The 27,799-nt window shown below is 38.7% G+C and overlaps 1 protein-coding gene across 1 annotated transcript in view; it reads left to right on the top strand.

Annotated features, from left to right (window-relative positions):
- The first annotated feature begins 4,431 nt into the window (after positions 1–4,431).
- The window catches only part of LOC105532226 (lipid phosphate phosphatase-related protein type 5), a 73,482-nt gene continuing 50,114 nt past the window's right edge, over positions 4,432–27,799 (top strand). The window contains exons 1-3 of the mRNA XM_011970317.1: positions 4,432–4,521; positions 6,137–6,269; positions 9,540–9,790. Coding sequence (XP_011825707.1) covers positions 4,432–4,521; positions 6,137–6,269; positions 9,540–9,790 — 474 coding nt within the window. The remainder of the gene's footprint in view (positions 4,522–6,136; positions 6,270–9,539; positions 9,791–27,799) is intronic.

The raw sequence follows: 27,799 nt of genomic DNA, 5'->3' as shown, positions 1-27,799 counted from the left end.
GGAACACAGAGAAGGGAAGGATGAACTGCACCAGGAATAAAATAAAGTTGCAATAGAATAGGCAATATTTAAATCATGTCTCAAGCACAGAACCATGCACTGCCTACCAAAATATACTAAGCCATGGACCAAGCATAAAAACCTGGATGTATGGAAATACTGGATATGTTGGAGAATGAAAATGCTTAGCTGTGACTAGAGCACAGAGTGTCTGAAGACTATGTAGGAATTGCTGAAACTGTAAAAGATCGGTTTAGGCTCAGCAATAAATGATGTTTTATGAAATTTTAGTTAATCCACAAGCTATGAGGACACACTGAAAATTGTAAATAGAAAATGTGGGGCTGGGTGTGGTGGCTCATGCCTGTAATCCCAGTGCTTTGGGAGGGTCACTTCAGGCCAGGATCAAGACCAGCAACATAGCAAGACCCCATCTCTACAAAAACTAAAAATAAAAAAATCAAAGAAATTAATTGGTCGTAGTGGCACACACCTCTAGTAGTTAGTCTTAGCTACCCAGGAGGCTGAGGTGGGACGATGGCTTGAGTCCAGAAATTCAAGGTTGCAGTGAGCTGTAATTGCACCACTGCACTCCAGCCTAGGTGACAGAGGGAGACCCTGTTTCCAGAAAAAGAAAGGAAAATTTGGATTATACAAAATTTGCTTTCAATAGACCAATCTGACAGTAACAGTTTGAAGAGCAGAGAAAATGGAAGCACAAATGCAAGTTCTGAGTATCCTTTAATGCAGGAAAAAAGTGAAGAGGGACTAGATTTTAAAATGGAGGTAGTGATAAAAGTGGTCTTATTTGAAATAGAGTTAAGATATATAATCAACAGGATTTAGCAATTGATGAAGATTCAGTTAGAAGGAATAAGATCTCTTGTACAGCATGGTGACTGTAGTTAGTAAGAATGTGCTGTAAACTTAAAAATTGTTAACAGAGTAGATTCTAAGTGTTTTCACCACAAAAATGCTAATTATGTGAGGTAATGCATATGTTAAATAAGCTTGATTTAACCATTACATGATGTATACATATTTCACAACATTATGTTGCACACCATAAATGTATATAATTTTGTGTCAATTAAAAATAATATAAATAAAAGCAATTGATGAAAAGAGACAAATGAGGGAACTGGAGGTATCAGCATGATACGTAAATGTATGAGAGTTGTAGCTTGAGTCCAAGTAGAAATTGAATGGATTAATTGAGATGGTGACATGGATGATTAGGAGGAACACATGGATTTTATTTTGGGTGTAAAGGCTGTGTGGCCTTCCAATAGGTAGATATAAGCATGTTGAGATGTTGCTGTTTAATAGGTGGATGGAGACCTGCATCTGGGGTTTAGGGGAAATATGAAGATCTGGGATTCCTTAGTGGAGCAGAGGTTGGTAAAGTCTTAGGAGGAATGAAGTCCACTCGGGAGAGCTTCTGTCAGGAAAAGAGAGCCAAAATAAAATACCAGATAATATAGAACTTAGGTCTGTAACTCACTGACCAGAGTCTCTGATTGAATTCAAGAGGAAAAAGAGAAATGTATGCATTAGAGTCAATATGACCTGGTATTGAATTAATCATAAGGGTGGATATATAGGACAGTAGAAAATGAAAATTCCCTACTTCGTGCCTAGTAGTATGCTAAGCTTAGGAAGAAAGAATAGATATGAATATCAATTATTAATAGAAATATAAACTGCATACAATTACATATATATTAGACTGTATACTAATTAGACATTGCTATTGTTAATGATGCTCTTGTTGCCAATAATTTTTTCAACAGTTATGACAGTGGTTAACATTTACCAAATGCTACCTGCTGTGCCTCTGCCTTCAAGGCAAACTCAATCTACTTTAGCCTCTGTTGAGGTCAAGCTGAGAGCTAATAGGAGAAAGGTTACCTCCTCCTCTCCAAATACTTTCTAGTTGGAGTTGTTTTTGAATTCTCTACATTTATCTAATAACAAGCTCTAAGTGTAGTAAGGATCACACCCTGTCTATCTTTGATGCTGTGTATGTTTATATTCTCCTAGAAGCAATTATCAAGTGAGATTAGAAGTACAAGAGTTGTTAGAAAAAAAATCTGTGAAAAGCAGAAGTTGAGGGATAAGCCAGAGACAGCAAAGAGAGCCTTCAGACTGTGATGGAGGTCTGCCCCCCTCCGTGCACAAGAGGGAGAAAGAAGGAAGACTGGGTGGAAACACTTCAGACTAGGTTAGGTAGTCTCGTTGGGGTAGTGGGATTGTAAAGGAAGCATGAATCTAAGAAGGATTTGGTCAGGCTCATGGAGAATCTTTAAACCAAAATTGCCAGTTGGAGGTATCCCATGTTTCAGAAGATTAGGCTCACCTTAGTACCCCCACCATGCTTAGTCATTAGCTAGGAGGAGCCTGTAGAAGTGTGGCCTCAGCATGGATACAGTACTGGATCCAGAGGAGCAGCAGCCGGGGCCATCTGTCTGTAAACATCTCTGCAGTGGGAGATTTGAGTGACATGTGTCATTGCCACCACAGATTCCCTCAGTGACACAGTGACACTTCTTCCTAAGCGTTCTCCTAGCATGTATTGTCCAAACCAGTCAAATAAAGCTCAGCCTGTGCAACTTTGTACCATTATTAATCAATTTGCTTGTGTCTACCCCATTAGATTATAAACCTTTCTTCAAACATTAGTGTCTATCACCACGCCCTTAACTCAGAAGGCATTTACATAAATACATTCATCATAATTAGGATTATTTTATTTTCATTATTTGAATTTATCTGAGAGCAGGCTGGGCACAGTGGCTCATGCCTGTAATCTCAGCACGTCGGGAGGCTGACGTGGATGGATCACCTGAGGTCAGGAATTCGAGACTAGCCTGGCCAACATGGTGAAATGCAATCTGTACTAAAAATACAAAAATTAACTTGGTGTGGTGGCATGTGCCTATAGTCCCACCTGAGGCTGAGACAGGAGAATTGCTTGAACCTGGAAGGAGGAGGTTGCAGTGAGCCAAGATTGCGCCACTGCACTCCAGCCTGGGTGACAGAGTGAGACTTCATCTAAAATAATAATAATTATTATTATTATTATCTGAGAACAGTAAACAATTGGAGTTTTAACTCAGGAAGTTGGGTGGGGGAAGTTAAGAGAGAATATGGTTTTGATAAGGGGTTCCATGGATATCACAGTGAGCTCTGGGGGAAAGAGAACTAGGGGATGTGAATTAGACATACCCTTGGAGGAAAGCAGAAGTCCAAGTAGGTCCTTGGAGGTGAAGTCCAAGTAGGTGGACAGAATGCAGTATCCAGAGAACAGGCTGGAAAGAGCTAGTCTAGACCAAGAATTGGCTGAAGGGAGTCCAGCAAGATATGATGGACAGGCGTTTGACATCGGCATCTGAGCACAGCAACTCTGTTTGAGAACTGCCTTCTCTACCCACAGTGACATTTTCATGTACATGACATACCTTCTTAACCTTGGCTCATTGGACTGGGGGAGATGCCTTATCTCAACCTAAACCTCCTGGGAATTTGGAATTGAGGTTTGGAAAATCTTATCAGTTGAACTGTTTCCTTGAACTGAGCTGACACATTCAAGATAAGCTTCTTGAAGACAATTGGGGAAATCATGTATGCTCAGAATCAGGAACACTGGCTGGCAGAAAGGCATACACAGAGAAACTGAGATGAGAGACAGTGTGACTCCAGGGAAAGAGGGAGAATGAAATGGCGTCAGTTGTTGCCTGGACTCCTGAGGACTTTCCATTCATGGGCCTAATCCCCAAGCTCCCTGCCCTTCAATTCTGAGGAAACTAACTCTAGAATAAACTTACTATTTTGGTTAACATAGTTCAAGTGTGTTTCTTATAGTAGCAGCCAACTGACAGTGACTGAGAAACTGTTCTGACAGAAATGCCCAGGACACAAATCGGAAATTCAGCAATGTGAAATGTGCTGAGACGCAGGCAAGCAAGAGGTCAGCATTAGAAAGCTACTGGGAAGAGAGCCCCGGGAAAGGTGGCCCCAACAAGGCAGTTCTTGGTCTGTTAAGACCCTGGTAACTAAAAAGAATTGTCAAGTCAAGGACTTCATATACAGGCTCCGGTTTTAGGAACTAGGTACAGGATAGATCCTTCATCATAGGAACAAGCCAGAAGTTGGTTATTAGAAGTCAGGCAAAAGGTTAATAGCAGACTAGGACATTCTGATCTATTGAAGCTGAGAGTTTCTTGAAAATGTGATGCCTTTATGCATTAAATAAGAATGATTGGGTATCTCCTACATTCTAGGGAGTTTAGCATGTTAGCCTGAGTTGGGGTTCAGTGTACCATGGAGTGGGGCCTGCCTGGGGATGGAGACCCAGTGGAAGTTGCAGTGGAGAATAGGAGGCTGAGAGGACAGCCATCATGTGCACAGCTGGTCAGCTCATGAAGTGGAATGGATGATGCATTGTTAGAGTTTGGAACATTCTGTGGTAAAACAGACCCAGAAGAAGTTGAATCTGAAAACTCAGAAAACATCATCATGGTAATTTCTTTCAAGGTGCAATGAAGAGGAGGTAGGACATGAGAAAAAAGTTATTCGGAAAGAGAGATAAGGTATTAAACACACAGTTCATCTACTTGTCAGATTCTCCAGATACTCATGAAAAACAATTCTTTTGCATCCTTTGGCTGGATGAACTGTTTCATCACACATCTGCTCTACTTCACCAATGCCAGAGTTAAAATTCAGGAGGAAGTTGGAAGTTCTTATCTCATCCAACTCTATCCAGTCTCACCAAATAGGCAAGAACTAGTCTCTTCTAATTAATTCCACTCAACGTCTTCTGATTTAACATTGAACCCTGGGCTACTGGGAAAAAGAAGTATAGTAAGAAAAGAGGAAAAGGGGGTAGAAAGAAGGATGAAAACGAAGAGATGTCTCATAATCTTCTGTTCACACTGGGGTAAAAGTAGGTCAAACACCTACTCTCCTGTAACCTCCTTCTCTACCTCACTCTTTCTATTTTGAATATCTTGTAATCATAGATATTACTTTTCATAGAGACCCCAAAAGCATTTCCCCAGGGAATGTCAGGGACTCCCTGTATAACCTGTTAATTAAGCTTGACAAGACATAATAAAAGCAAACTTCACAATGACAAATTAGTAGACACACTGTTAGCTCCAGTTTCTTTTTCTCTTAATCTTATTTCTCATGCTGTTGTTCATAGTATTAAACAGAGTCAGAAATTTCTGCTTGGCTTCTGACTGGCCTTAAAAGGAACACATTATTTAACCTCCCTAAATCTCCATTTCCTCTTTTGTGAAATGGAATAATAATACTTGCTGTAATACCTTACTGGGTGATTTTGAGGACCATGTATAAAAATCACAACCAATGGTACAAATACCAATGTAAGATAGCCAGGTCCTTTAATAAATCAGCAGAGTAGAGCAAAGCATCTGTAACAGAACTTTGTTCCCATTGCCAGCGCTTGGGCAACTCACTTGTGTTCTAAGTCTTGGTGCTTCTTTACTTGTAAAAAGGGTAGGATGCTATTTGTAGTTTCATATGGTTTTAATGAAGATCAAAATAACATTTATACTAAAGTATAAGTAGTATATTAATTATCACAAGTCCTAGTAATGTGTCAGAACAGGAGGCTCTCAAGGTCAAACGTGTGCAGATTTATTTTTTCTCATTTATAAAAGTATTAATATGATTTTAAATTAGTATGTGTATATCTGATGCTTTAAAAAAATATTTGCATGGAGAATCTGTTGTGAATTCTGTAGCAGAGTTAAATTTAAATAAGACAGTAATTAAAAAAAATAAAACATGGAGCTTAATTACACACCAAAAATAAATGAGTACTTCCTTACATATCTTTTGTATGTTTTATTTTTTTAATTAAAACTTTTAGAAAACAAAAACTGTTGTCTATTTTTGTTCATAATTTTTCAATATGAGAAAAATATGGTTTACATACATAGGGACAAGGCTGTAATCAAAGGATCTAGGAAATTGATTATGGCTCCGTTTTACATTGAGATTATTACCATTCAAAAGAGTTCCATTTTACCTTTTTAAAATAAAAATATTTTACATTTATACTGGTTAAACTCTAATATTCCTTAATCTTTTATTTTCTTTCAAGATAATAGTTGGAGAAACTGCTGTCTTTTGCCTACAACTAGCCACAAGGGATTTTGAAAACCAGGAAAAAACTATTTTAACTGGAGACTGTTGCTATATAAACCCGCTGGTGCGCCGAACTGTCCGATTTCTTGGTATGTGTTCATTAAATTATTTTCAATATTTCTGAAACAGTGTCTGTGTATAAGCTAACCCTTAAAAATGACTCACATTGTAACTGTTTGCAAATATTGTATTTTTTTTTCTTTGAAATGTTTTAATTTGCTTTTAAAAGTAAACATTACACACTGCTTGGGTGATGGTTGTATCAAAATCTCAGACATCACCACTAAAGAACTTACTCATGTAACCAAACACCACCTGTTCCCCTAAAATCTACTGAAATAAAAAATAAACGAAAAATTTTTAAAATAAACATTGCATACTACTTTCTCTGTAATATAGCAAGATCCCACTTTAGGGTGTCATTTCCACATTCCTTTAAGGCAAAAAGAACACCACCTTTGGATGTTTAATATTCTTTAAGAACCAAAAATTACATGATTACTGTGTTTATGAAAATCTTTGGACCGTACTTAGTGGGAGGGTGGTGATAATCCAGGTGGGTTGTTGAACATCACAAAGGATGGAAAAATAACTTGGCAAATAGAAGAAATGTAGCACTCCATGTGCTACTTCTAGGTTGATTTTTATATAAACAAAAACGTATTGAGGATTTTAGTAGAGGACAAGATTCACTAATAATTTAACTTTTAATCTGAAATACTAGCAATAATAAATATATACATGTATGAATTATTGAAAACCATTTTAATTCAGTAGGAACTTAGCCTAGACACATTTTTTTTAACTGACACAATACCATGTAATATAAATAATTGTTTCCTGGATTTGTCAGATAAAAATAAGTATATCTGTATCTACTAAATGCCATTTAAGATAATTTTTTATTAGTATTAAGAGATGCACTGAAGGTAATGCAACTCTTTAACATAGTTCTCATACTGAAGGGAACTCTTCAACATAGTTCTCATATTGAAGGGATCAAGATGAAGACTTTGAAGATATTATGCATAGATCACCTAATCTATCTATAAACCCATTAAAGACTAGCCAAATGTCATCAGGCTTTTGGATCTCTCTGAAGATGAAAGGCCTTCATATCCGAGACTGTTATTTTTACTGACATCAAGTTTTGTATCTCCAAAGCCCTCATTTATCCCGTTAGAGGGACAACTTTTATATGAAACCCTAAAAGTTATTTTCTTCACATGTATCAATACTGTGTTCTTGACTAATTTCTTTTTGTATAAGTCATTTAATTTTTTAAAAAAGCAATATACAACAATATCTCAGAATTAAAAGTATTTAAAGAAATCGCTGCTTTCCTAAATACTGTTAAGCAAATTACATTGTGCCTATTTAAGTAAAATATTTTTCTGCATTTGCACACATATTTCTAAAGAATATTTGGCTTACAGTATGCTTTTAAGTCTCTGCATGCTTCTTATTATGTGATTTTATAAAATACGAAAGCCTTATTTGTTTCTTGTTCCCTTATGATTTGGATGTTTCTAGCTATAATAAAGTGGAAGCATGTAAGCAAAGCCTCTCTGTATAATAGTACATCATTCTGTGTAGTGACTTTATTCTTTAGGTCAGTGGAGTAGATACACTCAAAGGATCTCACTTTAATAATTGTCTTTATAGTCAACTACAGTATTAGCCTTGGGCCTGGTGCACTGACATTTTAATTCGAAAACATATTTGGGAACTTTAGAGTGTCAAGAGACATTTCCACATTCTTATCAAATATTTCTGTTACCAACAGGAAAACCCATTGCACCAAACAGCCTAGATTTCAAATGTGTACAAATGAAGACTTGTAATTTAGGTTCCCATGTTTGGCCATGAGATTTTGGAAGGAGAAGTTTTGTTGAGCTCGGTTCTCTTTAATTTCTCTGCCTCTCTCAAATTTCTGATTTTGATAACCTTTACTTTGTATGATTCATAGAAGGCTGGTGAGATGTTAAAAAAAGGGCTTCTTATTGTTTTCTTTTAGAATTTTTAGATAAAGAGAGAACTAATATCTTTGTTTCATTTCCATTTGTATATACATAGAGTTTTGCTGTGTGGGGGTTTTTGTATGTAAACCTTTTGTAATCTTATATAATATTTTAAAAATTTAAAAGAACAGCTATCCATCTAATACTGGAAAATTATTTGATCTAGTACAACTTTTATGGTGATATACTATACAACAGCTAATAATGATGAAAAGGCTTGGGAAACAAACAATCCAGAAATATATGACTAAAAAGAAAAACATCTAATTATTATAACATAAGTATATGACATTTTAATAAATCAATACTTTTAGAAGTATTAATTTGGGATAGTTTTAAAAGGTCCTGTTGGATTTTATTCCCAAAATTATAAAAGGATGAATTTCTTTTCATTGGTACCACAGGCTTAAAGATTGTAGCTGTAAGTTTAATTTAAATTAATGCCAAAAATTGTTTTGCCTGTATAATAGAAAAATAAGTTTTAACAATAATGACCAATGACTTTGAATTTAGAAAATGTTTTTAGTATTCAAGTAAATTGGGAAGTTCCTTAGCAAAGGAGGAAAAAATATCTACACACTTAGTTCTATACCTTCAGATAACCAAAGTAAATAAATTTTAAAACTGTAAAAATAATTAATAGCCTATAATTTTGATTGCCTTATTTACTAAATAGCCCACATTGGATCAGTTGAAAGTCAATCCATAAAAGATAAGGTAGAAATAAATTACTAGCTGTTCTATGACTTTAACAAAATGTGTTTCTGAAGGCAATGTAGAGACTGCTCTGAAAGCATTCTGCTTTACTTAAGATTTTCCATATTTAAATGAAAACCGATGGCGCTGGATTTACTGCTAATTGGCACCTCCAGCAGCGTTAACATCAGTCTCAATGGGAGTAAGAGCATAATCAAAGAGACAACTGCTTTGCTTTATGTTAGTGCGATTAAAAAAAAATTCAAAAATAGGGGAAAAAATAAAATTGCTGACATTAGTAGAGCATGATAGACTATACCCTCTCAAGGAACACATGACTCCATGAAACAATTGCATTACTCAGACTCTGAGAATACATGTTCTTATTTTATCTTATGTCTTATAAACCTGCCATCCACAAAAACCATGTAGTAGTAGCGCAATTACCACTTTCACCACTCCAGAAAGCCAAGGAAAGAACTGGAGAGGAATGAAATGAAAGGAACTATGTATACGTACAGAATATTTATAGTTTCTAAGATATTTCCATTTTGGTTTATTATAAACTGAAATTCACACACACACACTCACACACACACACACACAAAGCAAGAAGTTAAAATTATTTGTTTTCTTCCCCAGGAATTTATACATTTGGACTGTTTGCTACAGATATCTTTGTAAATGCTGGACAAGTAGTCACAGGAAATCTGGCCCCACATTTCCTTGCCCTGTGTAAGCCCAATTATACAGCACTTGGATGTCAACAGTATACACAGTTCATCAGTGGGGAAGAGGCCTGTACTGGCAACCCAGATCTCATCATGAGAGCACGGAAAACCTTTCCATCCAAAGAAGCAGCTCTCAGTGTCTATGCAGCTATGTATCTGACCGTAAGTAAGGATTATACATTTGTTGTCTTAGTCTGTATTACTGTTAATTTTTCTAGTGTAGAAATTCTTTTTCCCTGCCATAATGAAAGTCACTTAAAGCACATTCATATCTTTCTGTAGGCCATTTAATCTATTTTTAATAATAGCTGTTGGTATTCTGAACAAAATTAAGACAGTTGTCTCTCATGAGATTATGTGTGGGTAGTTGGTTGTATTAAAAAATGTAGCCATTAGCATTTCTATTTGAGAATATGTTTGTCTTTATATTAAATAGGACTTAGTGGAAACAAATTTGTTCTGTAGCATTCCCCATGAACTTGTAATAGCATGATTAAGAGAACTACCTAGGCCTCTTAGCTGCCTATCCAAGCTCTCATAGTCCCTGCTGGGGGTGAAAGGGCCCCCTTTTTTTTTCTAGAAAGCACTATTGTTACTGGCAACTGTATCATCATCCTATCTCAATTAGCATTTAATGTTTTCTCATAGAACTAACCAAAGAGTCCTTAGAAATTCTATTTTTTTCCTTTAATCTTAAGTATTGGCCATCATCTTTGTGGCAAGAGCCAGGCCCCCATGCAGCTATCCTAGGACCTTTAGTTAGAAGTGAGTGAGTGCATTACCCATATACAGAAGGAGAAAGAAAGGCAGCCTTGGCAGGCAGCTCTTGTCCCCAGCAATGGTACTATCAACCTCTCCCTCCTCACAAGGATGTGCCTTGCAGCTCAGGAGGTGGACTCCAAAAGTGTTCCCTGTAGGCTTTTCCACAAACCTCTATAAGATCAGAATTTTTTTTTTTTTTTTTTTTTTTGCCAGAGTCTCGCTCTGTTGCCCAAGCTGGAGTGCAGTGGCGCGATCTCCGCTCACTGCAAGCTCCGCCTCCCGGGTTCACGCCATTCTCCTGCCTCAGCCTCCCGAGTAGCTGGGACTACAGGCGCCCGCCACTGCGCCTGGCTAATTTTTGTATTTTTAGTAGAGACGGGGTTTCACTGTGTTATCCAGGATGGTCTCAAACTTTAGACCTCAAGTGATCCACCCACGTTGGCCTCCCAAAGTGCTGGGATTACAGGCGTTAGCTGCTGCACCCGGCCAGACCAGAGAATTTAAATGTCTTCTGGGGTTCTCCTTCCCAGTGGTGCTAAATCTACTTCCTTCCAATTTCAGCTCATTAACTAGAGATCTGTAAAGTCTCAGGACCAATTTGAAACCAAATTTGATTATTTCTAATGATTTGGAAAAACTTGGAATTATTTTTCTTCGCTCAGAGAGCTATTTGATAATGGAAATGTTTTCCATACAATCTTGTTATTTCTAAAGGCAGAGAGAATATATGGAATACCATGTGACATCGCTACTTGAGATTCAAATAAAGATTACTAAATAGAAGGACAATTTAGGAAGAGAAATGTAACGTTATGCATAACATTTAGAATGACAGGATAACTTTAGAACCATAGATTATACATTTTAACATTTTTAAAGTTTTTAAGCCAAGTTAATTCTGTCCCTCACTGCCTGGACATTTTAAAACTCCCATCCTGAAACTTTTTATGGAGTCAAGGATTCTTTCCTTAATCCTATCCTATTTATTTTCTCTTCTACCACTTCCTAACTTTTCTAAAGTTTGTCCGTTACAACTCTCTCCTTGCCATCCCACTGTGCCCCCAAGGTCTGTTATTCTAATTTCCCCTGTTTCCTTTAGCCCATTAGCCTTGCTTTTTCTTGCACATTCTAAGGTACCTCTGGGCCTGATATGAAGTATGGTAACCCATGCATATTCTTTCCTATTAAAGAAATTGCTTGACTCTATGTTTCACCTCTACTAGAATATGAAGCCCTCAGCCTTAAAACAGGGATTGAAGCTTGAGTGAATCAGAAGTCACAAAATCCTTTTCACTCATTGCCATCACATCTGAATTTGATGTTTATGTTTGTATCTGGGTGTGAATTGCAGATATATCTGTGATAAATACATGGCCAAGTCAATGATGGGAGACAAATTCGAGAATACTCTCTGACCCCAAATATTCTTATACAAATATTTTAATACTAATAGATATTAGATTCAGATGGGACGTGGTGGCTCATACCTGTAATACTAGCACTGTGGGAGACCACAGGGCAGAAAGATCACTTTGGAATTTGAGACCAGCCTAGGCAACCTAGGAGACCCCATCTTTACAAAAACAGAGAGAGAGGGAAAAGAAAAACAAAGCAAAACCTCAGCCAGGTGTGGTGCCGCATGCCTGTAGTCCCAGCTACATGAGAGGCCAAGACGGGAGAATCTTTTGAGTCCAGGAGCTTGAGGTTACAGTGAGCTATGATCACTCAACTACATTTCAGCCTGGGTAACAAAGGAAGACTCTGTCTCTAAAAAAATAAATAAATAAAGATTTAAAACACAGTACATGTTAGATTTTGCTGTGTAACCAATGTTTGCCAGTGGTGTTGATTGTGCTGCTCTAATAATATACTTGGCCTTTGTATTCTGGCAAAGTAGTGTTTCAAAGGCATTGCTACAGGAGAAAGTATTATTGTTTATGCACTAGAAAAATCTTAACATCTTGTCTTGCTACAGTCTACTTGCCAGCAGCATGCATTTGTTTTATAAACTTCTGAATTATAAATCATACTGTTCTGTAATAAAAATTGGAAATATTAATGATAATAATTATCATAGCAAACATTTGTTGAATATTTACCATGTGTCAGGCACCAATTGCTTCACTTTTACTTAGTTAATACTTTACTAATTCCTTTGTATTTTTAAAGTTATTTATCATAATTATTATTTATTTAATAATTGATTATTTGTGATACTTTATTGAATTCTCGTAACATTTTCTTAAAGTATGTGATATTATTTTACCTATTTTATAAATGAAGAGACTCAAAAAGTAAAGTAACTTTCTCAGACCCATAGAACCACAAATTTTTCTGGTGACGTTTCTGAATGTTCCAGAGAAGGAAACATTAGATTATTTTAGCTCTAGTGTGTGTATCTGCAGCTGAATTCTTTCCTGCATAATACCAGCGTCCAGTAAACTGTAAGGCCAAGGGTGCAGATGGTAGATTCATTTAGAGCAAAATCCCTTAATAGACACTCCAGCACTGGGAAATCTTCTACCGTTAAACACTGGTTCAGACTACAAACTAGGATTCCTGCTTGTAATTACATTGATGGGTACTTCTGTCTTTTTAACAATAGATTCTGTCCTCTGCTGTTTCTCTGTCTTATCCCACCACCCCTTTGTGTGTGTGTAAGTGTGGGTGGCTGCTATGGCAACTCTGAATATAACTCCTGCTGCACATGTCAGCCTTATAGGCAGGTTTTGCTGTTGTATTTGAACTTACATACAAATATCTGTTTTCCCACTTTCACTAGAGGCACCTTGGGAAAACTTGATCGTAGGAATGTTGGGGTGTTTCAAACTAATGCAGTCTCATGAAATGCTTGCCAGAATATTGATGGGTAGTAAATAGTAGAAAACAGCCATATATTCAGTATCCTCTGTGGAAACGGCCTTATGGCTGTATTTAGTTCAAGGCATATTTATTTAATTTGGTGTTGGTGCTATAAACATACATAAATGCATAAATAAAAATCAATGAGCCCTGTTATGGAGTATGTAAATAATAACTGAGAAATATGTTTCTGATGCCTCTTTATGTGGATTCGGAAATAAAACTAAGGAATTTGAACTCTCCCTTAACATCTGACTTTAATTAAGGTTTTGGGGCTAAGTTGATCATGGAGGTTTATTTTGCTTTACTGAGAACTTTCAGGAATAGTAATAATAATAATAAGCTCTATTCCTATTTTTGTAAGTACTGTTGGTTCTCCAGGAAAAAAAAAATTGTGAGAGTTATTTAACCCTCAGTCATCAAATTTACAATTCAGTGTTCAGTGACATTAAAATGTTTAAATTTACCTTTGTGGTACTTCTTTTCATATAAATGGTTACAGCTTTTTTTTTTCAATTAAAAGAAAATGAACATCAAGGTTGAGAATGAAAAATTATGTTTGGTGAATTTCCAGTTAACCTCATAAATTTTTGAAATAGGCAGACATGAAATGACCTCCTTGGGTCACTTCCAATTCTGACCTTAGATTTTTGAAAATGTCAAGAAAAAAGGGTCAGTTATATGTATTGGCCTCTGTTTCTGCTATGTGTTGCTGCATTATAAACCCCCCTAGACCTTAAAACAACAACAATCTGTTATTGTCAGGGTATGTAGGGTTGACTTGCGGTTTTCCTGCTAGTCAATCCTTGCTTCTTTCATGGGACACATTCAGCTAATTCAGAGATCTGGGGTTTGGGCTCAGCCAAGACAGCACAAATAGCTGGGCCTCTCTCCTTCTCAAGAGGTCTTTCTCACAAGGGTCATCTTCCCTGATGGCATCTCAGAGCTGCCTTCCAATATGGTAATGTCCCAAGCTGCAGGGTACCTTGAGACTTAGGTTCCTAAGCTTGTTACACATCTCTGTCACTGTATTTTATTGTCCAGATAAATCACAGGGCCAGCCCAGATTGTTGAGAGTAGAGAAATAGATTCCACCTAGAGATGGGAGGTGCAGCAAAGTCATATTGTAATGAGGAGGATATACTGGGATGGGAAGAATTTGTGGCATTAAACAATTTATCCCAGTCTTTTCCCAGAATACTGGTGGAAACTCTAAAATATCATTCCCTCTCTCCCCCTCCCCATTGGTGGCCAGTCGTTGGCATTATCCCACTCTCACGTCCCACACAGTCATCTTTTATAATAAGCTCACAAAGTCCCATGCACCAACAACCACTGCTCACAGGCTGCTGAGACAAGGGTTAAATAAACACAACCCACTAGTGTCTATTTGCCCCCCTCTTCTTTTGAGACTTATTACCTAATTCTGTACAAGAACATGAGCAAGCCCTCACTCGGAGGTATAAGAATTCAAGGAGTGCATGTCAGTTTACTTGTAGCAGGTGATTTCATGAGACTGGTCAGTGATTGTGTTTGGAGGAGAAACAATAGGGTGAGCCAAATGAAAAGCTCCGGGCTGCCATCATGTGCTTCTTTTCACTGGCAAAAGAGATCTGGCTGCAATCAGAAAGCCATTCCTCTAAAGCTCCCTGCTTAGGAATAATGTAATGCTGAAATGGATAAGGTCTCTATGCTCTAAATTTCAAACAAGCAAATTTGATGAAGCGTTTACTATGTAATGCATTAAAAATATTTACTGAGCATGCACTCATAATGTGATTGCTATACTATTGCTATGACTACTGGTGCCATGACCACTATTATTAGTTGATTGATGTTTCACCTATTAGCCTTCAGCTAAGTGTTATTGATGTAGTTGGGGACAGTACAAAAGACATTCATGAAGTATCCACTGGGTTCCACTATTTTCACTGCCATGGACCCCTTTCAGTATTAACCCTGTCTCCCTTTCCCCACACTCCTCCATGAACTGCATGTTTTAAAATCTTTAAAACAGTTTTTAAATCTTTAAAATACTTTCCCATTCTATCTTAGGCCCAGGTATTACATAATTGCTCATAATCATAAAATGTAATAATGCTGTTTTGCAATTACACACATAAAACTATTAAAATGGCTTAGATGATGATAAACAGTTAAGTAAATGACTAAAGACCCAGGGATCCTCTGCATCCTTACCTTAATTTTACTTTGCTTCTGTAAAAGGCACTTATATTTGGGTATTCTGTGAGTGACGTGTGGCTTTATAATGGTTTTCTGGTTCTTCAGTCACATCACAGAAATTCCCATGTCTTCAACAACCACTAACCAGCACGAGATCACCAGTGTTGCCAAATGACTTAGTGTACTCCCAGCCAAAAGCAAAGAACATTGACGTTTTAGTTAATGCATGTGGTCTTATTATGGGTAAATATACTATTTGATTAGGCTCTTTGAAATATTGAAAAATATGCCACAGAATTATATTTATGTGTCTGGGGTTTCTTAGATGTTAGCAAACGTCAGCTTGGGTACTGCTGATAGCATCTTGAACATTCTAATTAAGAAAAGAGGACTTTCTATTATAGGACAATATAAAATAGGGCTGTATTATGACTTCCATGGACCCTAGGTACTTTTGCCTTCATGGGCCCCTTCCACAATAAATAAAATTAAAAATGATATTTTACAAGTGTATTTCTATGAAAATAATATATACATGCTATACAGTAAATATTGTCTTTAACCTAAAAATACACATTTACCTTCTGCTTCTAAAAAAAGTTATGATATTTTCACGGGTGCTTCAAAGTGTCATGAGCCCTAGGTACTGTGCTTACTGTAATGCTGGATTAGTCTGCCCTGAGGAGTGGGTATAATAAAGTTCTCTATGGAATATGATTGTTAGAGTATCTGGTAATGACGAGTCCCACCCAGTGTCCAGGAGTGATGAGGTCCTGCTGGCAAGCATCACGGGAAGTGCTTCAGAGGTGAGTGGTACTTCGGGTGAGTCTTGAAGATGGACATTATTTGGATAGGGGGAGAAGAAGTGTCCCAGGGAAAGGCAATAGCAGGAGCAAAGGCAAAAAACAAGAAACACTGAAACAATCAGAAACAGGTAAGGGGGAACATCAGCACAGGGACGTATATTTGGAACTGCGGGATTTAAGGATTAGCAAGGGTGAATGAATCAGGAAGACTTGGTAAACCAATCTGAGGCTTTATGATTTGAATTAATAAGCAATGTGGAAGTGAGAAATGACATTACAGAAGCAGTGCTTCAGAATGGTTGTGTTTGATTCAATTCCATAAATATATATTGAATACCTAGAATGCATAAAGTCTCTACATACCGATATAAACTCCTTCAGGAGCTTAAAAATGGTCTGGTAGAGAGTAAAGAGGGAATTAAAATTGAAAGAAACTAAAGGCAAAGGAAAGCTTTTAAGAAGATCAGCACAGAATCTCGGGCGTAAAATCAAAATCCCTAGACAGAATCTCAGGATTTGGATTTGGATTTGGATTTAGCTGGTTTCCTTAAGACTGGGAGCCCTTATACTGATGCGACCAGGACCAGATAAAATGAAATGAAAGTCATAGTTTCTGAGGGATGGAGTAAGCTAGGACTCTGTGAGCTGCCAAGCCTGAGCCATGGCAGGGTGAGTACAAATTGGAGCTGCTAGGGAATCTCTAAGCACTTTCTCCTAAAGCACAGGAATAAACAAATCAGATCTAGACCTAGAACCAGTACTATAGTGTACACCTCAGAGTTTCTGAACCATCACCAGCTTACTTACACTATGGCTAAATGTGGCCAAGTTCATGGGCCAATTGTTCTGCTGTTTTACTTCAAACCCATGTCCCAGTTACCATTTATTGAAAAGTGACTATCGGCCTACTATTGTACTAGTTACTTTACCTTACCTCTTTATATGGCTAATTGTTTAGAGTGGCCGAAATGAAAGTACGACTGTCTTTATTTTACAGGTAACAAAATTGAGACTACGAGAAGCTAGTTAACTTGTCCAGGGTTATTCAGCTGGTATGTTTTACAACCAGGAATGTGACCCAGGCCACTGTGGCTCCAAAGTCGATATTTAGTCTTTTACATCATACTACCTCCTGGAATGTACTCCCATTGAAGAGAAGGCAGCCTAATTTTGAGTTGTCCTCAGAGTGCAGTGCTTCATGCACAGTAGGTGAAGGAAACTTGCTAGTTGATTTTAATTAAATGATGCATAATATGAATTAGGAAGATAGTTGAAAACGTGTGCGCTCCAGAAATTCCTGTCTCATGTCTTATTTTCCAGATGACCAGGTAGCTCAAGCACTAAAAGTCATATAAATAGTCTTGATTATTGGATTTTAGTTGTTCTTTAATTTTAAGTGAATGCATATTTTATAACTTTTATATGTTCTGCTCTGCAAATCATTTAAGGTGTTAAAGAAGTTTGCTTTTTAAAGTGACAACTTCTAAGTGTTTTTAACTTCTTTTCCATTTGCAACAATTGACTAAGTAACAACAAAACCAACACTGGCAGTGTTTATAGCTGGGTAGAACTCCATGGTAGGTAATATCACTTTGACAAGGTGGAACAGAACAACAACAACAACTTATAATGAGCAACTCTGAATCTATGGTCATTTGATGTCAGGCCCAGCAACATGCTTGAGTCTGTTTTTCAAACAACACAATTATCTGTTGCAGGTGACATGGCCTTACTCCCGGACCCCTGCGGCGTACATTGCGATTCCCCCACTGGAACCTGCCATAAGCTCCAGACTATATGTTTTCCCACCACTGACAGATCAATCCCTAAAACATCTGCTGGATCACATGGCCGAAGTACCAGAGCTGCTTTCCCCACAGCCTGTACCTGCTGCTGCAGAGCCCTTTCTTGCTTCAAGTTCTATTCAAAGTTGGCAGCTTTTTATGCCACCCAGTATCTTAGTCCATTCAGATAGCTCTAACAAAATACCATAAACTGGGTACAACATATAAACAAAAGAAATTCATTTCTCACAGCTTTGGAGACTAGACAGTAGAAGATCAAGGCTCTGGTCATTTAGTGTCTGGCAAGGGCCTGCTTTCTGGTTCATACATGGTCTCTACTCATTGTGCCCTCACATGGTGGAAAGTATGAGCTAGCTTTCTGGGCTCTGCCCTCAAAACCTAAGCACCCCACCTCTTAATACCATCAGTTTGCAAGTTAGGATCTCAACATATAAGTTTGTGAGGGGGATACACACATTCAGATAATAGCACTTAGTATATGGGGCGGAGCAATACTTATTGGTATGGGATGTGTTTTTCCCAAAACTCAAAGTGATCTACAAAGTACTGTGCTTCCTTCTTTGTGGTAGGGGTATGAGATGCAGTAGTTATCAATTACTTTGGAGGGAATGTCTTGCATGCCACTGACCACTGGATCCCTAAAATCTTTACTGATGTCATTAGGCCCTGAATATTGTAGGATTTATCTCCCCAAATCTGGAATGCGTATGTCTTACCAAGGCCTACAGTGTGCTAGCCACCTCTTGTTTATCTTGTCAGCATGATGTCTTGTATATAAATGATCAATGACATCTAAACTGTGGGACATCCAAGCTATCTCTATCTCTTTAGTCTAAGTTATGGCAGAGAGTGGGAGGGTTAATATAGCCCTGACATCAACTATGATGTAAGGAATTGCCTGTACCAGGTGAATGTGAACTGTTCCTCATCCTCTTTTTTGAATGTAATTGGAAAGAACCCATTAAACAAATCAATGGCTAATATTAGTTGGTTGAAGATTCAGTGGTCTACACTTATCCTTCAGGATCTGAACAGTCTTGCGAATTACATGGAAATAGAAAAGCCAGCACTCCTGCATTATTGAGATCTTAAGAGGTGACATTAAATCTTCACCATCCTCCCTTCAATAATGCAGTAGTAGTTTTTATTTATTATCTTGGAGTTTCAGAAGATTTCAATTGAATTCCCCTAATAAGTAGTTACTCCTCTTGTGAAGTATTGTGCATCCCCATTTATGCACTCATGGACTGAGAAAATGACCCCTGGATATGCTCACAGACTTAAGAGATCCACTCTCAGCCAGACTTTGGCCTGGACTCATTTATTACCTAGGCTCATATGTCCCTACTCTAACAGGGGGCCGTGATGACACTAATTCAGGTCTCCAGGTATCATTGTCTACATAGACCCTGTGTCCAGTCATCCTCAAAATATCTGGATATTTTTTTTTCTCCAGTGTATGGCAACCTGAGTAAATGGCTGTGGGTCTTTTTGAAGAAGGACTGGGGATGTCATTACAATGTATACCTCCTGTAGTGTTTCAGGGTCCTTCCCTCTGGGGACCTGATGCCTCTTCAGGCAATGAAGTCATTCAGTGTTGGTAACTGCGCAAAGGGTTGAAGATTTTCCCTGGGGTACCTACCCTCAGATCATACATTGCCATTTTCTTAGGATGATATATATTAGGTAATCTCGTGGCTCCCTGTCTGTTTTGCCCCTCATGGATGCTATGTTCTATAAACCACCTCTGTAACTTTCTGTGTATTAAATCCCTTTGGCTGTCACTCTGACTTTGTGCATTGTTGTGACAATTGGAACCCACTGACTTTTGGTGGTTAAGCCCAGCATCTGGCTTCTCTTTCTTCAGGGACCCTGTAATCCCCATTGATATTAAGGCACCCAGCTTTGTGACAGCCTCCCCTACCATCAGCCCTGACCTGCAGAGGAAAGGCATCACTGAACTTCTGAGTGATGCTGGTGTCCCTCTCACCAGTACACTCTGACGCCTCAGTGAATGATGTGTCCACCCCTCAAGGCTAATAATCATCTGGTGGGCCTTCAGTTCTCACGTGATGTGTACATTCCAGCAATGCCCACTTCCTGGAGCCTTTTAATTCCTCCTTCTACCCATTTGCCAAGACAATTCAGGCCGTTCACCCTCATTCAGATAGAGCTATCACTTTCTCCATGCTTGTAGGAGCCAGATCATCAGGAAGTTTTTACCATCCAATGCACTAGAGGTGGAAACTCAGCTCACTGGTCTCCTTACAGCAGAATGACACAGTATTTCTTGAAATAGAGATGAGAGAAACTTACCTCTGCGGCTGCCACACTGCTTTCACCTAGTCCTAATGCAGAGAGGACCTAACAAGCTAATGCACAGCCAGAGATTAACAGCATGATATAGTACCATCTCTGAACCTCCCTGTGTCTATATTTACATTTTAAGTGCCTTAACATGTAGGAAAAAAGGTATAGCACTGTAGGCCGGGTGCAGTGGCTCATGCCTGTAAACCTAGAGCTTTGGGAGGCTGAGGCGGGCAGATCACTTGAGGGTAAAACTCCATCTCTACTAATAATATGAAAAAAAAATTAGCCAGGCGTGGTGGTGCATGTCTGTAATTCTAGCTACTCAGGAGGCTGAGGCTGGAGAATTGCTTGAACCCAGGAGGCGGAGGTTGCAGTGAGCCAAGATTGTGCCACTGCACTCCAGCCTGGGCGACAGAGTGAGACTTTCTCTCTCTCTCTCTCTCTCTCTCTCTCTCTCACAGTAATTGCAGTTATCAAACTCCTTCTAAATTGAGGATGCATTTAAATCGAGGAGATTTCTTGGTACCTTTTCTGTTGTATTACAATAAAGGTTACCTTCTTCTTATAAGCCGTCTGCTTTGAGCTGTTTGTTTGTTTATGCCGTTTAAAGAAACTCTTGGAAGGAGAACAAAAGCCTCCAAAGAACAAGTAGAAATCTCTCTATAATAATACAGCAATTTGGGGTATAAAAATAATTATTGTGTCCTTACTGTGCTAAGTACTTTATGTACAGTGTATTTACTGCTTTCTTTGTTCTGTCAAATACATTAATCAGGCATCTTTCTATTACAGAGACTTATGCTGTTAACTTCTGTACATCATAGGGAAATATGTTCTCCTTGGACAGGCTAAAAATTCCACTATCAAAAAAACAAAACCCACAACCGCACAAAAATTTTCCATTAATTCAAGCTACCATCCCATCTTTGAAAGAAATTTCTGGAAAGACTATTTTATACTTTCTCACCTTATAAACCGGTTACATGGGGTTTGCCCCTTCCACTTCCACAAACGCACACACGCACACTCACACACACACACATGCACACTCACTCTCCTGAAACCACTCCTCAGACCTCATCCCCCAGATCTTATGAAGAGCCTCTTCAGATCCTTGTCTTGCTGGCCTTCTCAATAGCATGGATACTCTTAATTATTTCCTCTATTTCAGCTTGTCTCTTTTTAATATGTTGGAAACATTATATTCTTCAAATTTGCTTTTCTTCTCATTAAGTGCTTTATTGCAATGTCAGAAAGCTGTTACCAGCAGTTAGCGAGTTTCTGTTCTAGATCTTTTCTTCCCTCTGTTATCCCTTCCAACAGTGATCTCATCTATTCCCACCTCCATGCCTTTCAAGTGAACCCCACAACTCCTTCATTGGCCTTAACCTCTCTCTTCAGCTCCAGACTTTATGCCTAACTTGAACATATCTCTGGAGGGTCTCAGCACTTACTCTCAGAATTTCCAAAACCAAAACCATGATCTTACCACTGCTCCCAACCATCTGCTTTTGTGTCTTCTGATTTGATTATTGGCATTCCTACCCTCCAGTTACCCAAGCCTGAAATCTCTGAGTCGCTCTCAACTGCTCCCTCTTCCACGTCCCCACATCCAGATGTCTGATTAATTCTGTTGGTTTAAAATATTTGAAATATCTCTCAAATCCAGACTCATCATATATGTTATTCTACTGGTTGAGTTTAGCTTCTTTGTGTTGTTTGCCTTGACTATTGCAGGATCATCTCCAATAAGTTTCCTAACATAATTCTTTTCTCATCTCTGTCCATTCTGCACTTTGCCACTGGAGTAACATCCCTAAAGCATGAGTTATCAGCACTTCTCCCTTTGCATAAAATCTCTCCATAACCTGTCCTCCCAGTGAAAGCCCTTTCAAGCGTTACACTCCTACGTGTGCTATACAAGGCGCTCTTAGACCTGACTAAAAAGCTGTCTTCCCTCCAGATATGGACTAAATTTTGTCCTCCCTTGATTCATATGTTGAAGCCCTAACCCCTAAGTGATAATATTTAGAGATGAAGCCTTTGGGAACTGATTAGGGTTAGATGAGATCATGAAGGGGTAAGGCCCCCATGATGGGATTGTGTCCTTATAAGAAGAGACAGAAGAGAGCTTGCATCCTAGCTCTCTCCACCATGTGAGGACACAGCAAGAGGGCAGCATGTGCAAGCCAGAAAGAGCCCACGCCAGTACTCAAGTATGCCAGCACCCTCATCTGGGACTTCCAGCCTCTAGATCTGTGAGAAAATGAAGTTTTGTCGTTTATGCCACTCAGCCTATGGCATTTTGTCATGATGCCCAACCTGAACCCCCTCCCTTACTACATAATGCCCTCTGTCACTTCATGTGAACCCAGTCCATATTAGACTACTTTTGATCACTCTAGTCCACTCGTTTACACTAGACTCTTTGTGCTCTTCTCTCAACCTACATTTCCAGTGCCTCCACCCATCAAAACTGTATTCACCTTTTTGTGTGTCCATCAGCGTTCTCTACGATAAATAATAGAAAATGAGTCAAGTTGATTTAAATAAAATGAGGTGAAAGGAGAGGCTTGAAAATGAGGCCCAGGGAATGAGCAGGAACCGATAGAACCTAAGCAGCCAGAACCACAGTCAAGACCAGACAACAGGAAGGGTGCGCTGAGGATACACGGCTGTGACTGCAGGACCCTGGTATCACCGGCACCACTGCTTCTCCATGCCTCCACCTGCGCTGCCACCACTGTGGCTGCCAGTGGCGGGGATGTTTCACTTCACCCGCTTCTTTGCATCGTTTGCAGAGCATCTGGTTAACTGTGGATCATGTGCCAGTGGCCAGCCTGCCAAGGCTTTGAGGAAGGCCACACTCAGATTTTTGTTTAGCTTTGGTAGTGGGATACAATATATGCTTCCCACACAGGAGACAATACGTGTGGAGAATTTCCCAATCACAAGAAGGGGGTTAGATGCTAAGTAGTGGAAAAAAAGAAAAAACTTCTTTTTACCTTTGCAACCTAGATTAAGGCTGATCCCCCTTTTTAAGGCTTTTTCTCATCTTTTTATTTAAAATTAATCTGCGCATCTTCAGTGGTGCACCTAGCATATTTGACACAAAAGCAAATCACTTTTAGCATCTCTTCCTCTATATGGAAAAATTATTTTCAGTAATAATTATGTGATAATAATCATTATTTTATTGATTTATTTTTTAGTTTTAAGATAAGAATAGGTAAAATATATTTTAAAAAATATACTATATGTGCATTGTTAAATTTAAACATTTTAAGATATATTTAATTTTTCTAACTTTTATTTTAATTTCAGGGGTACATGTGCAGGTTTGCTATCTAGGTAAACATGTGCCATAGGGGTTTGTTGTCCAGATTATTTCATCACCCAAGTGTTAAGCCTAGGACCCATTAGTTATTTTTCCTGATCTTCTCTCTCCTCTCACCCTCCATTCTTCAATAGGCCCCAGTGTGTGCTGTTCCTCTCTATGTGTTCTCATCACTGAGTTCCCACTTGTACGTGAGAACATGTGGTATTTGGTTTTGGTTTTCTGTTCCTACATGAGTTTGCTAAGGATAATGACTGCCAGATACATCCATGTTCGTTTAGAGGACACAATCTCATTCATTTTTACAGCTGCATAGTATTCCATTGTATATATGTGCTACGTATTCTTTATCCAGTCTATCATTGATGGGAATTTAGACTTCAAGCACCAGTGTTCCAGTGTACCAGGCAGAACTTCTTCTTCTTTTATGAGCCCACAGTTGATTCTATGTCTTTCCTATTGTGAGTAGTGGTGCAGTGAACATACATGTGCGTGTGTCTTTGTGACAGAATGATATATATTACTTTGAATATATAATAAGTAATTTAAATATATATTTACATTTATATAAATATATAAATGTATTTTAATTTTAAAGCTATAAATATTCAGTATGCTATTTTATGTATGGACTAAAATTTGCACTTACCCAGTAAAAATACTATACTTCTTTTTTTTTTTTTTTTGAGAAAATCGCCCTGTTTCTCAGGCTGCTTCATTATTTGTATATTCCTCACTGCAGCCCTGAACTCCTGGGCTCAGGCAGTCCTCCCATTCAGCCTTCCGAGTATCTGGGATTGTAGGTATGAGCCAACACACCCAGCAAAAATACTATACTTTGCATTCACACTAGTTTACTGTTTTAAGTTTTAGGCATGAAAAAAAAAATCCAGGTGGTCACATAGATTGGAAGAACTGAAATAGCTCAAGTTCTCCTTCTTCATTTTTATAATTACTATGCTATCATGTCTTTTTTTCCTTTTTCTTTTTTTCAAATCTACAGTTTAAATGCACCACCACAGGGACTGGAGACACTAAATGTAGCAAAAGTCACAAATGATTCCCAACCTTTATGAGCTTACTCTCTAGATGATTATGAGTGGCTGAGTCCTCATGTCTGCTAGGGGGCAAATGTATATAGCTGGGCATTCCTTGAATTAATTTCCACGTGTAATACAGTATTTATTAGAGATTACGTGACAAAAGTATGCTTATTTGAAGCTTACATATATATTATTAATACTCAACAATAACTGCAAGTTATTTCAACTTATATCAATGTTCTGTTTACTATTGCTCCATTACAAGCCACCCCAAACTTAGCATAAAACAACCATTTTACTATGCTCACAGACTCTGTAGGTCAGATATTTGAAAAAGGCAAAATGTGGCTATCTTTTCTCTTCTCCATGGTGTTTCCAACCTTAACTGGGAAGACTCAAAGACTGACTTCAAAGGTGACTTGATAGCCAGGACCTGCAATTATCTGAAGGATTGTTCATTCACCTTACTGCACCTGGGCTATGAGGAGGTGAAGAACACAACAGCCTACCCATAGTCTTCTCACGTGCCTTGGCTTCCACACAGTGTGGCAGCTCCACGGAGTGCAGCTTCCTACAAGACTCCAAGCACCAGTGTTCCAGTGAACCAGGCAGAAATGCATCTTATGAGCTCAATCGTATGAGCTCATGGTGCCACATCTACTGTATTTTCTTGATTGCAAGCAGATTGCTAAGGCTGCTCAGATTCAGAGGGAGGGAAATTTGATTCCACCTCTTAATAGGGAAGATTGAAGAATGCAAGGGGTTAGAGACTGTTACAGCTATCTTTGGAGAATACAGTGTGCCACAACCAACAGGAGATTTAGAGGGCAGGAGTGTGTTATCACTGACACTGCTTAGAACTGCTACAGCATGGCAACAATAAAAAGCAGATAGACATTTAGTAGGTTTTACTGTTGCATCCCCTCACTGCCTGCACCTGGGCAGACTGCTGCTACGCCCCACCCTTAGTTTTCCACTGCCCATGTTCTGATCTCTGCAGGTCTTGGTAGATGTGGCACTTAAAAAGGTTAGAGATTACCCTTGTCCCGTTATCATGTGTGTATTCCTACCTCATGTAGACTGTAACATCTCTGAGGCTACAGACTGTTTCTCTATAGCGATCACAATGCCAGCTGGTGCGTAAATATAACCCAGACTTAGACAAATATGTTGATTTGTTCAAACAACAACAGCCATATATTCAGTGCTCATTATTTGGAAGTAAGACATTCTAATAGATGACTTGCCCTTGTCTTCAAATAAATCTATTGTCTCGTTGTATTCCGATGCAGAAAAAATACCCAAGACTTAGAGGTTGTGCCTACACAAAGCACTGGATCGATTGTTCTGAATAAATAGGTCTAGTTCCTTAAATAAAGTACCCATTTGGATTATCTCTGACAATTCTGTTAAAGCCAAGAGAGATTGTCTGATGCACCTTGGCATTTATATAAGACCCCACACGTCCTCCTACTAAGCCTCTTCACCATTCCAATCTCAACTGGGAAAACTTTTAAGCAATCCCATAGTTGGAGATACTGCCTGAAGGGGATCCATGCACATCCTGAGGATCAGGAAATTTTGTTGCACACCCATAAATAATTCTGAGTACTCCCAACATGCCTGTAGACATGGAGACAACTGGGTTGAATTTGGAGATGCTGGCTGGAGGATTCCTTGACTCTAGCTGAGTCTATGGCTGCTCATAGCCATGTCCGCAGCATCTTGTACAGCACAGAACCCTTCAGCAACCCAATTCAGAATGCTCCTTACACACTAAAAAGCCCTCAAACTTAAGACCTTTTAACTCATTTTTTTCACAGAAGGGTTCACTGTATTTGTGTAAATAATAAGTGATTTCTTTCTATTATTTGTGCCAGTACTGTGCTAAGTGCTTTACATAGATTATCTCATTTAATCCTTATAGTCAAATTGCATAGGTACTATTATAATTCTCAAATTAAAGATGAGAAAACTGAGGCTCAGAGAAATTCAATAGCTTGCCCAGAGTCACACAGCTGGTATATTTGCCCAGAGTCACACAGCTGGTATATTTGCCCAGAGTCACACAGCTGGTATATTTGCCCAGAGTCACACAGCTGGTATATTTGCCCAGAGTCACACAGCTGTTATATGCTGGAGACAGGATCTGAATCCAGAACATCCCCCATGTCTATTCTCGGAACTGCTTCATTCCGTTGCCTCCCCCTTGCAGCCAGTAAACTCAGGTGCACGTTGAGGTGGCTGTCCATGCAGAATTCCAGGTCCCTTACCCTGTTCTGGGCGGCGAATGTCTCCGTAGTTTTTTTGGAAGAGAGTGGGATTTTGATTTCCAGCATGGTCTTTTGCTACCTCCATGGCCATGGCATAATGCAGTGTTCTGATACTGCGGGCTTCTCAGTAAAGAGTGAGCAAGTAATCAGAGTGCACCTGCCAGATAAGGAACGCGAAAGGAACCACTGCACATAAAGCAAGCATATTTCTTATATTTAACTCTTCTTAATGGCCCCTGTGTTCTCATATTCCTTGCTATGAAGTTTAACTTACTTATAGTGACACCCTCTAATTCAGTGGGGCTATTTTCAACATAGAATCACAGCGACGTTTGACTTGTTCTTGTAATTGATTTTCCTTATCCCATAAAGTTTTCTTATTGGGTACTTTCTATTACATGAAGCTCTATGGTGTTGGTATCATAAATTGGGGGTTATTACAAATATACTTAAAATGAAGAAAATTAAATAGTAAAGGTGAACAGTCATATTACCTAGGATGATAAAACAGCTCTCCCCTCCCACTTGTACAGACTTAGTTCAGGCCCTCATTATGGCTTGCCTGGATTGCTAATAAAAATGTCCTAATAGCCTCTACTCTTGCTGGTTGAAATTCATTCATTCTTTATATAAATTGCCTATGCAACTTTCTGAAATGGAGATTATGATGTGCTGGCCTGGTTTCATGGATGTGTGACCTGCTTCAGGTCCTGTCTCCAGCACCTACCACCTCACACAGGGCCTGTGTTCAGGAGGGCTGCATGCTTGGTTTAATGCTCTGCTGTCACT

The sequence above is a fragment of the Mandrillus leucophaeus genome, unplaced genomic scaffold (assembly GCF_000951045.1).
Source record: "Mandrillus leucophaeus isolate KB7577 unplaced genomic scaffold, Mleu.le_1.0 Scaffold940, whole genome shotgun sequence".
NCBI classification, from domain to species: Eukaryota; Metazoa; Chordata; class Mammalia; order Primates; family Cercopithecidae; genus Mandrillus; species Mandrillus leucophaeus.
This window is presented reverse-complemented; position numbering and strand designations above follow the sequence as displayed.